Source organism: Epinephelus moara, chromosome 3 (genome assembly GCF_006386435.1).
Source record: "Epinephelus moara isolate mb chromosome 3, YSFRI_EMoa_1.0, whole genome shotgun sequence".
Classification (NCBI taxonomy): Eukaryota; Metazoa; Chordata; class Actinopteri; order Perciformes; family Serranidae; genus Epinephelus; species Epinephelus moara.
The window spans coordinates 16,591,432-16,607,192 of record NC_065508.1 but is presented as its reverse complement, the minus strand read 5'-3'; the positions used below and the strand labels follow the sequence as shown (position 1 = coordinate 16,607,192).

General features: G+C 41.8%; 1 protein-coding gene across 1 annotated transcript in view; it reads left to right on the top strand.

The window, feature by feature from the left end:
- LOC126387929 (neurexin-2-like) overlaps positions 1-15,761 on the top strand; it is a 174,372-nt gene that overhangs the window by 43,895 nt on the left and 114,716 nt on the right. The window contains exon 4 of the mRNA XM_050040725.1: positions 13,290-13,591. Coding sequence (XP_049896682.1) covers positions 13,290-13,591 — 302 coding nt within the window. The remainder of the gene's footprint in view (positions 1-13,289; positions 13,592-15,761) is intronic.

The window sequence follows — 15,761 nt, the reverse complement described above, 5'->3', positions numbered from 1 at the left end:
GAGTCTTCTGAGTTGTTCATCCACAGTATGCAGCACGTGGGCTCCCGGAGATCTGTGCGGACAAAGGCCATGGTGGGGCATGCTCTAATGCCAAAAGAGTGCAGCATCCTCTGATGTTTTGTGTGGAAAAAAAAACCAGGTCTGTGAAAGAGAGATAAGGACAGCCACCTCACAAGGATACAGAAGAGAGAGAAATATCTCCAACATATAGGAAAAACCTCACACAACACACACGTGTCGAGTGCAAACACATTGTTTTGTTGGTTCTTTTTCCTTCAGGTTTTCATGTGTAAGCACACAGCGATGACACACTAAGAAGTACAGGGATGACAAATAAGTATGGAAATCTTCCAAAGAAAGGACACAGCTGGTCCTGGTGGGCTTGCATCTTTCAGCAGCAGTGACCTTGGTCTAATCCCTCATTACAACAGGCTCCATAATACTGTACTTTTCACGGAAAAACAAATTTGGCAAATCCTAATCCTCGTGCAATGGCTCTTTCTTCTTAGATGCTCGCTAATTAATGTCACAATAATGACTGAGAGGTCCCTCCACATCTGCATTTGTTTTTTTTCTCCCCACTATATTTGTTTAATTAAAGTTACTTAGATAGCAGTGTTTGCCTTGTTGGAAGTTCTTCCAAAAGTTCACACTGTCATAAGCGATTAGAAAAAATGAAATCAAGATGCATTTAGCTGCTTAAGTAGGCCCACTGACTCTCTTTCTCAATTTTATTCACAATAAATATTTGTACCATATAATTTTTATAAATCATGGTAGAGTTGCATTGGCAATACTTTTAAAAAAAACTTAAGATAACTGTAAAAGGAAAAAATGATTTTAAACTTTGTAAGGTTTAAATCTGTGGATAAAAAGGAGGATAGGAGGTTAAAAAAGGTCAACTAGGGGTGTAACAGTTCTGAAAACGAGAGCTAAACTGTGACGCAATTGCCCATGTGTCGCGGTCCCGTCTTCCGTGTCGTGAATCCACCACCACCACTCTCACACACACACACACGTCACCAGGCGGAGCTCTCACAGTGTTTGCCATGGATTGAATATCAACATTGAGCACCACATATTCATTTACACATTTTTTTAACTATCTAAAATGGGAAAAATCATATTCACCGGTTTTTCCAACAAATGAAACAAGCTGCGTTCTCATGGGAACTGCACGCACGCTGGTGTTGTGAAATACATTCACTTCGGCGTCTGACTTCCGGCAGACGGCGATACAGCCTCTGGGGGCAGACTCCCAATTTTTTGGCATTCCGGTTTGATTTGGGCGGAGGAGGCGAATTTCCGTTTCCGACTGCTGTTTATATATATGTAAATATGCTGAACCATTGCGATGGATTCAGAGTTTGCAGTGACGCCAATTATGTTCCACCTTGTTAGTTCACCGCACGGACCGTTTAACCTGGCAACAACTGCAGCCGGCTCAAAAGTGATTGGTCAATATCACACGGACTACAAACAGCCTACAACCGGAAACCAGGGCTCTTCCGCTCTTCTTCCAGAGGCAAGATCTCCGGGGTTTGCCTACAGACTCTACATTCACTGAATGTAGAGTCTGTATATAGAGACTATGTGAAATATGACAGCTACAGTAGTTTTGAAAACAGTGGTATGTGGCACGTTAATTGATCAATTAACTGTTTATCAGATCACACAACGGGCACTTTGAAATCAGTAGATGTTGATTTAGTAAAACCCAGATTTTTTGCCCCCCCGTTTTTTGTTATTCAACCCCGTTCCCAAAAACTAAAGAAAAAAAAAACAGGTGTGAACAAAACCATAGCTCAAAAAACTAGGTATAAACCAAAAACGTGGATTTGGAGAATCGTTACACCCCTATCAACAAAGTATCATTAGGAAATACATGCTTTATTATTAATATAGTGCATTAATATAATACATAAAACAAGTAATTTAATTCATGCTGGCATGGCATTACTCTTAAGAATATTATCATACTTAAATACTGTATTTGTCTGTAATCTCCATCATTCTGGTTTCAAACCAGCACCAGCATCATTATTCAGGCTGTTACCAGTACTGCAATATATTTAAGGGTTTGAAAACACAGAGTCAATTCATTATGGATTCACTTAATGTCAGCAGATGTACTGTAGAGGACTAAAGGCATATTTCAGCACAGCAAACAGATTACTATAAACGATTGCTGTTCTCAGTCCCTTACAGAGTATCATGCTGAAATGATCAATAACATCACATCCACAAGGTAAATCAGCCAATTTACACCTTCCAAAACGCTCCGGCTGGAACAGGGATTCATTTTTATTTAATCCAAAAACTGCTGGAACGTTAGATGAAGAGGCAAAAGGTTCATAAATGCAACATGCTTACATTTTAATAAAAAGAGCTTCCATCCACTGGTTATAAATTTTTCTTTGCACTGAAACCCTTCTTATACTGCCTCTTATCTAAAAATAGAAAACTGGTAGATTATAAGGCGGTTTAAATTCATACAGGCTCCCCGTTCCAATGGGACTCTACAGGTCTAGCCAGTTATCTCTGCATTTCGACACACTGAGATTTGGATGTAAGACTCGGCCAAGTAGGATGAGCACATTCAATGGGTGGCTGCCCCTATACAAGGGCAGCAACAACACCACTCCTCATGCACTTTTCTTTAACTCCTCCAATGACAACTACATAGTCGCAGAAGTCTTTGTTGGCTGAGGCGCTTTTTAAGTGCTGCCTGCCCTCGCCTGTTTTGGTCACCAGCATCAGTCTACATTAGTCAGGGATGGATTAGTCAGGATGCGGGTCAGTTTTTTCTCGCCCCAGTGCTCGACAAAAATCAGAAGTGTGTGGAGTCATCATAGCTGTGAATCCTTTGGGTCAAAGCTCCTTTCTGTGGCTCCACAGAAATCACCAGAGTGAAGGGTTAGGCCGGGCATTCCCCACTCGACAAAGCGATGGCCTCTGGCTTTGTGACCGCTTCTTATTAGTTGGATAATAGGAAACCTACCTCTCCACCTCCACACACAGAGAAAAGACAAAGAAATGGAAAAAGATTTTCGCAGATATTCCTCCTGCTGTCTCCGCTGGTGGTGGCTTACAACTGGGTGCTGCTGGGTGTTATCTTTGTCACTGTTAATGATAAACAAGCTTCCCTTTTAGCCCCTTGCTGCTACAGCCATGTGATAGTTGTGCTGAGTGATGTGCTGTGTCTTTCATAGCAGAGGGATGGGCAGAGGATAGAGATGCCAGAAGAAGGGGAGCTCAGGTCCAGGTCTGGAGAGGATGAAATCACCTCAGAGGTGATGAGTGGAAAGGAGATGTACCATAACACTGTTTATGCCTTGTTTATACATGTTCATATGTTGGCTTGTTGTGTAGAATGCAGAGCCACAGTGGGGTGCACACAGCAGCTCTTTGTCTGCTGCGTAGACAGGGTTGTGGTTGAATCCTGTCTAAGCAGAGGCTCAGTCACAGGCTTTGCAATGACACACTGTATCAAAAGCCTACGTGTTGGCAGGCAAGGACCCTCCCAGGGGTAATCATGTCCATTCCACACTGAGAGCTGCAGCACGAACAGCCTTGTGCGACGGAACGTGTGGAGGAGATTTGTGTCGACCAGCTCCTTCGTAAGATTTTTACCTAATGACTGAATGGGGACTTGAACTGTGAGTAAGTGACTTGCTGCTGTATGAGTCTTAGAGTGCTGATGCACTGATGAGAGCTGTTTGTGTTGGCTGGCACAGTGGGGCTCATGTACTCAGCAGAAGTGTTGCATTGTGTCATCCCCATCTCCTTTTTGGCAAGAGGAGCAGCTGAGGTATGCCATATAATTTCTGGCTGGACTATTGAGATATTTGTCTGTGTTTCTCTGTGTCTGTGCCGAGCATGGGACACACCGTAGGAGTGCGAGACTGAGGCTTTGATCGCCGCGCTGAGCGCAGGTCGTCACCTGCAACTGCTCAGCAATATCATGTGATTGATAGGCTGCAGTGTATTTTCAGTTTGCTTCTATAGATTTACACTCTTAGAAATAAAGGGGCTAACTACAGCCATGTAGGCTTCTTTGGCTTGTCTTATAGGCGCACCCTTTAGGGTTATACCTAAAACCATCTGTGAAAGGTTCCACCATGAACCCAAGGAAACTATGAAAGGTCATGACGTCAGTAACAGCAGTCGGATTTTACATTGTCGAAGACTTTGGTGCCACTTCTCTTGGAGTTTCCAAACAGATCATGGCTCTGTCCGTCATTGTGGGAGAAGAATGGGATCGCAATCTCCGAGTTAGGAGATTTGTCACAAACAAAAGGGGTATGATGAATGATGGGTAACAGTGTTATTTGCGGTGCCTGACCCATTCACTTCAGTGGAAGAGGCACCAAAGTCTGGCTCCAGTACAAAATTGGAACGCTGTCACTGATGTCATGACCTTTCCTTCAGGACCTTTCTACCTTCTAAGGCTTTTCAAAGCCCATAGATCTATCCCCCACTAATCATGGTTGTACACAGGTTAGCCTGTGGCCAAGCCAACCACATCAGCAGCCTTGGGCTTCACGAGGCTCTTTAAGGGCCAGGGTTGATGTTTTTCCAGTGCATCCCACAACAGTCATGGATTACAATCAGGATTTTGGGTAACAGAGATTTTGGAAATCACTACTACTGCTACAGCCTTTACTATTTCAATGGTGCAGTAGGTTAAGGAACTGAAATTCAGTTCTAAAACAGAACTGGATACAAAAATGGGTCGTACTGGATACCCATTAAAAAAGAATTTTAGCAGACCATTTGGTACTTTATGGCATGAAACGATGGTAAAGATATCACTATGGCAGAACACAAGTTAAGCCCAGCTCAGACCAATGATTTGCGATGAGACAAAACCACTTCAGAACGTTGCAGAGAGAAGTTGCAGCAGTGTGAACTGGCCATCTGAGCTCGACTCAAGACGGCTGATGGTGTCACCTGCAACTCAGCTGGTCAAATCGCTGGCAGCTGGTTTTATAACGTGAAGCTGGTCACTTATTTCTACAGCCAGTCAGCTTGTAGTGAAGTCCGCCAGGCAAGTCAAGATGACCGCTTGCTTGCTGCAGGGGTGCTCCGTCCCCATTGAGCCCCCTGTTTCCATCCTCACATGTGCCGGTGTCAGACGGTGGGTCACTATACACACACATTTTCATTGGCTAAATAATTGCAGCCGGTTATTAATATTATTGTGGCGTATAGCTTATGAATACAGTCCTTCTGATGCTCGTTTTGTTTATGTTTTTCGCCATTTCATCTCTGCTACGAACGCAACTGTAGCCAGTATCACACTATCACTATCCTCATTCGTATTTTAAGAAGCTACAAATTTTATTCAGCCACAAAATAAGCCTGAAAAGCTGCAAACAGAACGGAGGTACAGAGAGTTGTTGCATAGAGATGATACACCATCTCATCTAGTTGCATTGGTGTGAACCAGCAGGTTTTTAGAACGTTACAGAACAGCACATTGCAAGTAGTTGCATGTTTTAACTCATCGCAAATCTTTGGTCTGAACTTGGCTTTAAATGAATAAAGTGAAATTCTAGATACATCTACACTTAAAAATACCATTTGAAACATGGGGAAATATCTGACTATTTGATGGTGAGTTCTTTTAACACCCATGCTTTCAACAGTTCTTAAAGAAGTCTTTATTCCACAGAGGTTTCCTTGGAAGAAAAGGGTTCTTAAAGAAACCTCACAAATAACCCTTTCTTCACAAAAGGGTTCTTCAGAAGCTTATGGTTCAAGGTACGACCTCAGCCGTTCAGGAAGAACCGTTTTGTAACCCTTATTTCTAAGAGTGTATTGTTGCTTTTCTTTTGGTTCCCAATATAAATATTGCAATGCTGTATACTCATCAGCAGTCTAAGAATGCTTCAAGTTGCATTTAGTTTGGAGTACACTCTTTGTCTTGCTGTGTAAGAGTGTTACACCGTTAAGTCCTGCATGTGTTGGCCAGTGCAGTTAGCCTCTGTGTTCAGCACAGCAACCGCGGTGCCGCCCCAACAGAATATGGAGGTGGGATGTGGCATTTTTGTCTTGGCTGACCTGCTTTATGATAGCTTTTAGTCAGCAAGGCTTTAACGCAGTGCAGCACCAAGTTGCAGCTCCATTCTGCTTTTCTTTTTTCTTTTTTTGAGAATTAAAGCGTTTAGGTACAGCAGATCATAAGTGGCTGACCTGTTACATGATGTCATTACATCAGTGTTCCACCACCTAAACCTATTGAGCTCCATTAGATGGTGAATCCTCTGTGAAATGGAGTGATGGCTGCTAAAGATTAAGTGGATAAGGAATGGTGTAATTTCTGCCCTTTTATACAGTAAAGCGCTGCCATATTGAATGTTTAATAGGGTCAAAGGGATTGGCCGAACACTTACATGCAAATATCACTGCATAGAGATGAGTGGCTAAGCCTATAGAGTCCTTTAAAAGAACTAGTGTTACCAACGTACTTAAAAATGATTACATAAAGTAGGATTTCTGTATATCTGATACATCTCGAACACTGTCTACATCAAGTAAACATACAGTATGTGTTCCATTTCGAAAAAAGCATCTTTGTGAGCAACTACCTATCAGGGTTGCACCGATCAAGATGTTTTTTTCTCTCCTTGCCTTCCCTCTCCTCCCTTGAGATGTTTGTCTGTTTTTAGTTTGATTTCCCCTTTATATTTAAGTTTGAACTTTGACATCCGTACCTTCCCCAGGATGTCTGTCACAAACTGCAGTCCAACATTGTGACAATGCTTTTGTTCTCCCGAACCTCTTTATGAACTTCCTGTTTTCGTATCCTTTTTTCTGTTCTTTCCCTCAAGGTCTGGCGCACCTGATGTTAAACCGCCAAGGTATGGGGTCTATTGGTTTTGCTTTTCCTTCCCAGCCACCTGATCATTTCCCCTTCCCCTGAAATCATTTTAGTTGACTGTGCTGCACTAATATTTCCTCTCCTCTTTTTCCATATACTTGCCTATTCGTTTTTGCTTCCTGTCATGTTATGCTCACTACTCACTCAATCTTTGTCCGTCAAACCCTTGTCCTGACCACTGACTGAGCTACTGGAACATCACCTTTGACCTCTGCAGTTTTTCGCCAAGGTAATGCATCTATGCTCATAGCATCTCTTCGGTTTGGTTTCATGGTGTTTTCAAAGGAAAAAAAACAACAGTTGTCAAAAATAAAGAATAAAGGTATTTCATGCCAAAGATGTCTCACAGGTCCGCACAGAGAGCAGTTTATTGACTCTTCCTGTTAAAAAAATAAGGAGTGTACACAAACATCCTGGGTTATCAGAGGGATTTCTTTTTAATTTTTTTGCATTCTCAAGGCTGTTGTATACAAAACTTTGATTTTCATAAAGTTACATGATGATTTTTCAAATGTGTGATCATTTGGTTGCTTATAACCATTTATCAGCGTGCCGCAAATACCATTCCCTTGCAGTAATGTGTTGAATGTTCATATAAGCACCGATTCAAGAAAATACAAGGTTTTTGCCAGTAAACAAAGAAGAGTCATGAAGAGACACGACCGTGATGTTCTGTTCTTCAGAAAAAAGTCATTTTTGCACACTCTGTTTTAAACTCAAGTACTGGTGCTGAAAAACATCTGAATTATAGTCAAGCTGCATTAACATGATGTAAAACCTTGGAGGAAAAACATTCAGTATTATCCATGCAATAATAGGTAAAGCACTTGGACATTAGAGCAAAAGGGCATTTTGACTGGAAAGTACAGGTGCCACTGACCTGCATGAAGTCTGCTGTATTTATGCTCCCTGTTTTCTGCCACATTATTGTGAGATTCAGACAAAGGTCACCATCTTGTCTCCATGGCAATCAGTGTTGTCTCTAAACATACAGACTCGGCTTTAATGACCCACTCTGACGGCGTAATACACTGCACATCAGCAAAATGTTACTCGGAGTATTAGATGAAATATTTTCTCACATGAACATCTCACACTTTTTTCCTTTAAATTACTGAACATATTTGTTTGTTTACAGCTCCTGTTTTAGTGACTTTAACAGGTTCATAGAAACTCATTCATGAGGAGATTCTGTTTTTATGTTCAACCCAGTCGTTGCTGAAAATGTTCTATATGTATTCCCATAAGACATCGTTATAATTGCCCTGCTGATGTACAGTAAACAGGCTTTGTATTTCAGAGTGTGTGGCAGTACCCTGGGTGTTCTCATACATGTCCTGGTGTAGTACTGATAACACTAATATTGGGGTCATTTACAGTAGATGAAAAGGCTTAAGCGAACACTTCACAGTATGATTACACCAGTTTTTCACCCACTATAAATGGTGCCGCTTGAGGCTATACGTGACTGTGACATCATAGATTAAGGTCTGGATTCTTCTGGCTTTGGGACAAACTTGTTCATGTACAGAAGTAGTAATCGGTCTTCACAAGGCTAAAAGATAATCTTCAATTTCAGCTCCTAGGTTAAATGATGGGTATGCTGACAGAACAGTGCAGTTGGATGCCGACACCGCCTCAGCAAAGACTGAGGTTGTCTGCTGTGTTAGAATAATGCTGCTGTATGAAATATTTAGTCATACAGTAACTGTATCCCAGAGGCCAAACACAGTGTGATCTGTCATGAAATTAGGCCTAAATGTAATTGCTCCATTTCATGCATCAATAGGAAGAAGAAGTTGGTAATTGATTGTGGAATGAGGATTTATAGAAATAAGCCTCCGAGCAACACTCAGGCGTAACACAGTAACAATTAGTGACAAAGGAAAGTGCATCTGACTTCATGGGATATACATGAGGCATCAAAGTTTTATTCAGTGATGTTGTGACAAACGTTTTTTATTAACTTTGACAATATTCCAGCTTTAGCCTGAGGGGACACTCAGGGGAGTAGTCGTCTGATTTGATCTGATTTATTTGGCCACGAATAATTACCAATCAAACATACACCACAGTCGCCCTCCTCACACTTTATAAATGAATCAAAAGCTTTTCTCAGGAAATTCAGAAGTGGCTGCTTGTGTATGTGCTCCAGTCCTAGAATGCTTTGCTAGCATGCACACACAGATGCGTAGTAAGTGGTGAGATTATTCAGGCACAGGTGTAGCTTCACTGACTGCCTAGAGTGCTTATGCATGTCCCTGCCTCCAGACCAACGGTAAACTGCTGCCCCGCTATCCACATGCCCACACTGCCTCGCTTATGTTTGGGTGCAACCAGCCGACAACTGACTCCTCCGCCCCCGAGCAGGAGACGGAGTCAGCAACTGCCATCTGGGCCCGGGGCTTTTGGACCACTAGAAATTAATCAGATGTAAAGCTTAATATTAATGAGCAATCCACATGTTGGCATTTTCATGAGGTGCAGCCACTGCAGCATAGCATAATTGCAACAGAGACTGGAACAGGTGGGCTAATACGAAGTAGTAGCAGATAATTTCTTCCCACCTGATGGCAAGACCCTCTTCCTCTACAGTGTTTGATGTGCATCATGCTGTGACACATAGCAGCTAATATATAGCTTTAAGCAGTACCTTTACAGATAATCCTGTTTGGACATGGGCATGGGGGTAACACGGGCTGCTGTAAGTTATTTTAAAGTTAACTTCTCCAATGTTCAAGTGGCACCCAGGATGCTGTAGATCCCTCCATATTTTGTATTCCTCCATATTAGCTGCACACTTCATTGGATTGGCCATGAACAGAGCCCCAAGGACTCACCAGTATGAGTATCCTGAATTTAGAGGGATGGGGTGCAGATTGGATGATGTATAGTAAGACAGTGAGAGAGGGAGAGGAGGCACAGAGCAGAATGTGACAATGAGAAGAGTAGCAGGAGAGGCATGCAGAGATTGTTGGCGCTGCCATTGTATTCTGCTGAGCTATCGTTTTCTGTCAATACGGGTGCATTTGCATGGAGAGATGGTTCGGCGCTATTGTCTTATAGCTGCAGCCAAGGTAGAAGGTTGATGGCTTTGCCCCCAGTAAGCTGCAACATGCATAAAGTGCTGAACTGCTCCAACAGCATCTCTTAGGTGGTGTACTGACTGCAGCCAGTGTCTCTGATGGCATTTCCTCTGAGTTAGAGCCAAAGTCTATCTGGTTTCAGAGCAAACACAGCCAGTATTGCCTCTTTCACAAGCTGGTAAACATTGTTGCTGCAGACAATGGGCCACCTCTTAGGTAAGCAGGAAAGCACAGATAGAGCCCACTGCCTTTCTAGCCACCCACACACTTCCAATCCACGCGTCTGCTAGTGACGTCTTCATTGAGGGCTGGGAATGACAGATGCACAGGATATGATGCAGATCCTCTGGACTGATATCTACTAAGAAAACTTCTTAGGGGTTAGGTTAAATGCTAGCTGTGCCTGTGATATTATTAACTGCACGTGTATTGTAAGCACTTAGCTAAATTAGGCCACAGTACTCCTGTTGCCCCACAATCATTTTTTTCTCTGCACTTGTGCTCGGGTTTACATTTCACCTACAACATCTGTCTAATGCCAAACATTCACATTTAGGCTCCATAACAGTAGCTGAACAAGTTGCTGTCTGCTCAGTAGTTGAGTAAGTACACTGCTCAAACAATAGAGACTAATGGGACCACTGATCCTGTTGGCTTAAATTGGCCCCGGAGTTCAAAAGCCGACATTTACTGTACAAACAAACATAGGCTTAAGGGACAGCTTATCCTTCCAGCTCAAAACAGCTTGTTCAGTAGCTTTGACGCTGTGTCTTGCAAACAAGCAAGGGAAGAGGTGCCTATACCGGCTTGAAACAGCACATACAAGAGTTCAAGAACTGTGTTATACAATAGTTAACATCACCCCTGTGGTTCAATGTAAATGATCACAGCTACAGCACAGAAATCATGAAGTCTGCTGGATTTCAATATTGTTAAGTTGTTGTCAGAATGGGTTGAGTACATGTGTGCGAGGCCTCAGTGAAGTTTTATTATTCAGTATACAATAGGGCTGAGACAGATCCCACAGGACGAGTCTGCAAAATCACAATACAACATTTTACACAAAGCTGTATGACCTTTTGTCACTGTGGTGTCGGATTCAGTTTTTTAAGAGTGCTGCTTTCTCCACTCAGTCAAGATTTATAACTTTCTCTGAAATCTATCTATCTATCTATCTATCTATCTATCTATCTATCTATCTATCTATCTATCTATCTATCTACTCTATCTACTCTATCTACTCTATCTATCTGCTCTATCTACCCTACCTATCTACACTAAATATCTACCCACCCTATCTACCTACTTATCTGCCCTATCTATCTACTCTATCTACCCTACCTATCTACTCTATCTGCCCTATCTATTTACTCTATCTACCTTATCTACCCTATCTATCTACCCTACCTATCTATCCTAAATATCTACCCTACCTATCTACTCTATCTGCCCTATCTATCTACTCTATCTACCCTACCTATCTACTCTATCTACCCTATCTATCTACCCTATCTACCCTACCTATCTACTCTATCTACCCTATCTATCTACTCTATCTACCCTAAATATCTACCCTACCTATCTACCCTATCTATCTACTCTATCTACCTTATCTACCCTATCTATCTACCCTACCAATCTACCCTATCTACCCTAAATATCTACCCTACCTATCTACTCTATCTACCCTATCTATCTACCCTATCTACCCTACCTATCTACCCTAAATATCTACCCTACCTATCTACTCTATCTGCCCTATCTATCTACTCTATCTACCCTACCTATCTACCATATCTATCAATGAAAGTCGGGGAAACTGTTTGAGCCATCAGATATTTCCATTCATTTAACATCCTCACTGGAAATTCTTTGAACTGAGGGTGAGAATTAGAGGTTGACACATTTATATTGGTATTTTTGAAATTTCACTGTTGAATAAAGGATAAGGCTGGCATTATTCTATGCTTTTCTTATCGTCAACAAATCTTATGAAAACACCCAAAAAACAACGTATTAGCCTGTCTCTTAATGCTTTGCAACTTCCTTACCCTGTTTATGATCCATTTTTTTCTACTGAAGCTCTTTAACAACAGGTCCTGAATATATATTTTAAATTTAAAGCCAAGTAATTCTTTAAACAGCTGGGCACTGTAGTTTTTATCAAACTTTACTCAAATAGGAGCAATTTGTGTATTTCTTGGGGACTCATTTCAGCTGCAGATTTGGTGTGCTAGTGAGCATAAACAGCACCAACACTAGTATGTGGGCTTGACTGACTACGGTGCTCATGTTCATCGTAATAACCTCGTGAGACCTGGACTTTTGTTTGCTATGCATCTTTAATTTCTCCTGGCTATTTGGGATTAGTAGTACCCGATAAGTATAAAAAACAAACATCGTCAACAGTAATTAAGTCCTAGTGTCCTCAAATGAGACAACAATAAAGTCCCAATGTCTTCAAAAGAGTACTTTCTAATTAATAGCGTCTTAGCTTGTTACTGTTGCTAAAATTGGTCAAATTTGTTGCCATATCAAAGTACAAACATTATTAATCACAAATAAATGAGGTTCAAACACACAGTGTGATCAGGTCTTGGACCTTGTCCACTTTTGTATAGGGATCGGCTGCAGACTGATTTGGCAGAGATGGCCGCCATCTTATTTTTACATGAATTACTGTATTGTGCTCTCACTACCACTAGATGGCACAAAAAAGTGTCCACAAACAAGGACAACAGGTCTGAGTTGAGTAGAATGAAGTATAAGGTCAAGTAAACCCAAAATGTGATGTCCTCATATAAGGACACAAGGTCTCAGGAGGATATAGGAACGTGTCGCCCATTGTGATGTTGTGGATCACGCATATGATTTTATAGTGGTCTGCAGCAAACAGGAGGAAGCTACACAAGGCTCTCGCTGCACAGACAGTAGGATCAGTGTATTGTTGGTTTTGGTCTTTTCATGGGATTTGTTGACAATCAGAAAAATAAAGAATATCACTTGAATTATCCTTTGACGTGCAAACACGCAACATGCATCCTCCATTCGTCCATCAGAATGTACAGTGATTTTGTAGCATATGTGAATAGCTCCACAAATGCGTATCTGTTCTGTTCAAGATAGTTTTGGTGATAGACAAATATTTGTCAGAAAATACTGCACTGTCTTTTCTACTCATTTTAGTCTTGTTTTGCTCACCAAGGCCTTAGCTATCTCAACATGTCACTAAAGAAGTGGATATACTGCTGTAGATGAGTCAAACTTGGGCCTGAAGACTGAAACAATTATCTAAGATGTTTCTCCTCCCCTCTTAGGGCAGGAGGAGTCAGTGGCCACCTTCAAAGGCAATGAGTTCTTCAGCTACAACCTGTCCCAGACTCCCATTCAGAGCAGTTTGGATGAGATCACACTGTCCTTCCGTACCCTGCAAAGGAATGGCCTGCTGCTTCACACGGGGAGGTCAGCCGATTATGTCAACCTGTCCCTAAGGAACGGGGCTCTGTGGCTGGTCATCAATCTGGGCTCCGGTGCTTTCGAGGCCCTGGTGGAACCGGCCAAAGGGAAGTTCAATGACAACGTCTGGCATGATGTTCGAGTGACGCGCAACCTCCGCCAGGTGTGTATACATCCACCAGCTGTGGCTTGCATGCATCTTGCTTGTATCTTTAAGATTCACTTAATGAATACATACATTTAAATCCAGGTAATACCAGTCTCACGCAAACAGGGTTTAGATACTATATTCCACTATGAGTGTCAACACTAACAAAGCCTGTTGGCTTCTGTTGAATGTTTAATATTTCTGCTCTGCTGGACTCCCTATCTCCCATTTTCCACATTCTGATAGATATTACAAGCTCTTATTAGGTCATTGCCCTCTTTCTCATGAAATAGATTGCTTTGGTGGAAATCACTGAGTCCTTTTATAATAAGGCAAGTTAGTTTTTTTTCTGCACCCACAAGAATGCTGTAAAGGTCTTTATGCCTTATTGAAAGAAAGACTCAACTCATACAGCAATATCCATCACATTCATGTATCCTGCGGCACTGATGAAATCTCTGCAGTCTGGCCTTTTTTTCTACAGTAATTGTCGCACAGATTTTAGATCATGATCGACTCCACTCAAACATAAAGCCAAAAACAAATGCAACTTTGCAGCAGTGTCAGAGAGGTCAGGGAGGGAATGAGCAGAGCGTTTATATAATGAATACAGTCATTCCATGTGTCCAATATTGTGCTGCTGTACCTACTGTACTGTGCTCCGGCCAAGTACATTTCAGCCCTAAGGTTTCATATTCATTAACGTTGTCCACTGGACAAAGCACAGTGCTGAATTCCCAAACTAATTTACAGGCTGCCAAGATGTGTCTGTGCTACATTAAATGTTACCCAGCTGGCACTCTTCTTTGACTGCAGTCATTCTGCAATTAGTCCAATAATACAGTACATTAAAGCTCCACTAATCAATGTTTTTTATATTAACACTGAATAAATGTGCAATGTGAAAGGTGGTGCTTGGATAAACCCACAGATAATTACTCATATCTGCAGGTCTATGGAGTGTTTTAGCTCACAAATTTTGTTTTGTAATGTAGTTAAAGACACCTCCAAATACTAATGTTGCTCATTTTCTGATAACTATTTGCCAGTGCCTGCCAGCTTGTAGTGGGGTTTATGCCACTTTAAACCTGCAATAAGCTACGTTTATCACCTGTTTAAGGGACAGTTCACCCCAAAATTGAAAATACATACTTTTCCTTTTACCTGTGATGCTGTTTGTCAGTCTAGTTTGGTTTGTTGTGAGTTGCTGAGTGTTGGATATATCGGCTGTAGAGATGTCTGCCTTTTCTCCAATATAATGGAACTAGATAGCACTCAGCTTGTGGTGCTCAAAGTGCCAAAAAATACATTTCAAAAACTCAACAGCAATGTCCCTTTCCAGAAATCATGGCCCGGTTATATATAAGATAATCCACAGGCCTTGTTGTGAGCAGTAGGAACTATCTTTCTTTCTTTCTACAAGCCGAGTGCCATCAGTGGGACTTCTCAGCAGTCATGTGCTGGCCTGGCTTGGCTTGGCTTGGCTTGGTTTGGGCTGTCAGCCCAGCGCAGCAGGGATTTGCATTTCCATTTCAATAGGGCTACCTTGTTGTAGGTGTGTCTTTAGCTAATGATGGCTTGTCTTGAGTGATGACGTTTAAAAGCAGCAGGCTGATCCATGGCTAAAGTCCACTGTTAGTTTTGCTGCGTGTGTTTTTCCACAGCAGGGCAGGTCAAATAAGTTTACCTGTTGGAGGTGAGCTGTTTGCAGAGGTGCAGTTACAGCCTGTTGTCTGCAGCTCTTCATCATCATCTCACTGTGGCTAATTCTGCCTTTACTCTTCCTCCTTGCCGTATTATTATTAAATTTGTCTTTATTGAAGAGAAGCTGCTAACGAAGCTCCACTAATTCACATTATTATTCACATTACATTTCCTGTAGATTCTTCACAATAAAAGTCCCCTGTTATTTTGTTGTGGAAGAACTTTTATTGTGAAGCAGCAAAATAAGGAGGTTTTCGAGCAGCAACTTCACACAACTTCTAATACAGCTGATAGCGAACATGAAACAGTAAAATAAAGCAGATATCTAAAGTAAAAACATGACACAGAACAGAAACTAAACTTCAAATCACAGAGATTTAGTTAGAAGCAACAAAAATACTGAGAGCCAATCTCTCTAGCAGGGTCGTAGGCCGCGGTCACCAAGACATCACCGCTACCCACTTTAGGGTGGCTACTTCGT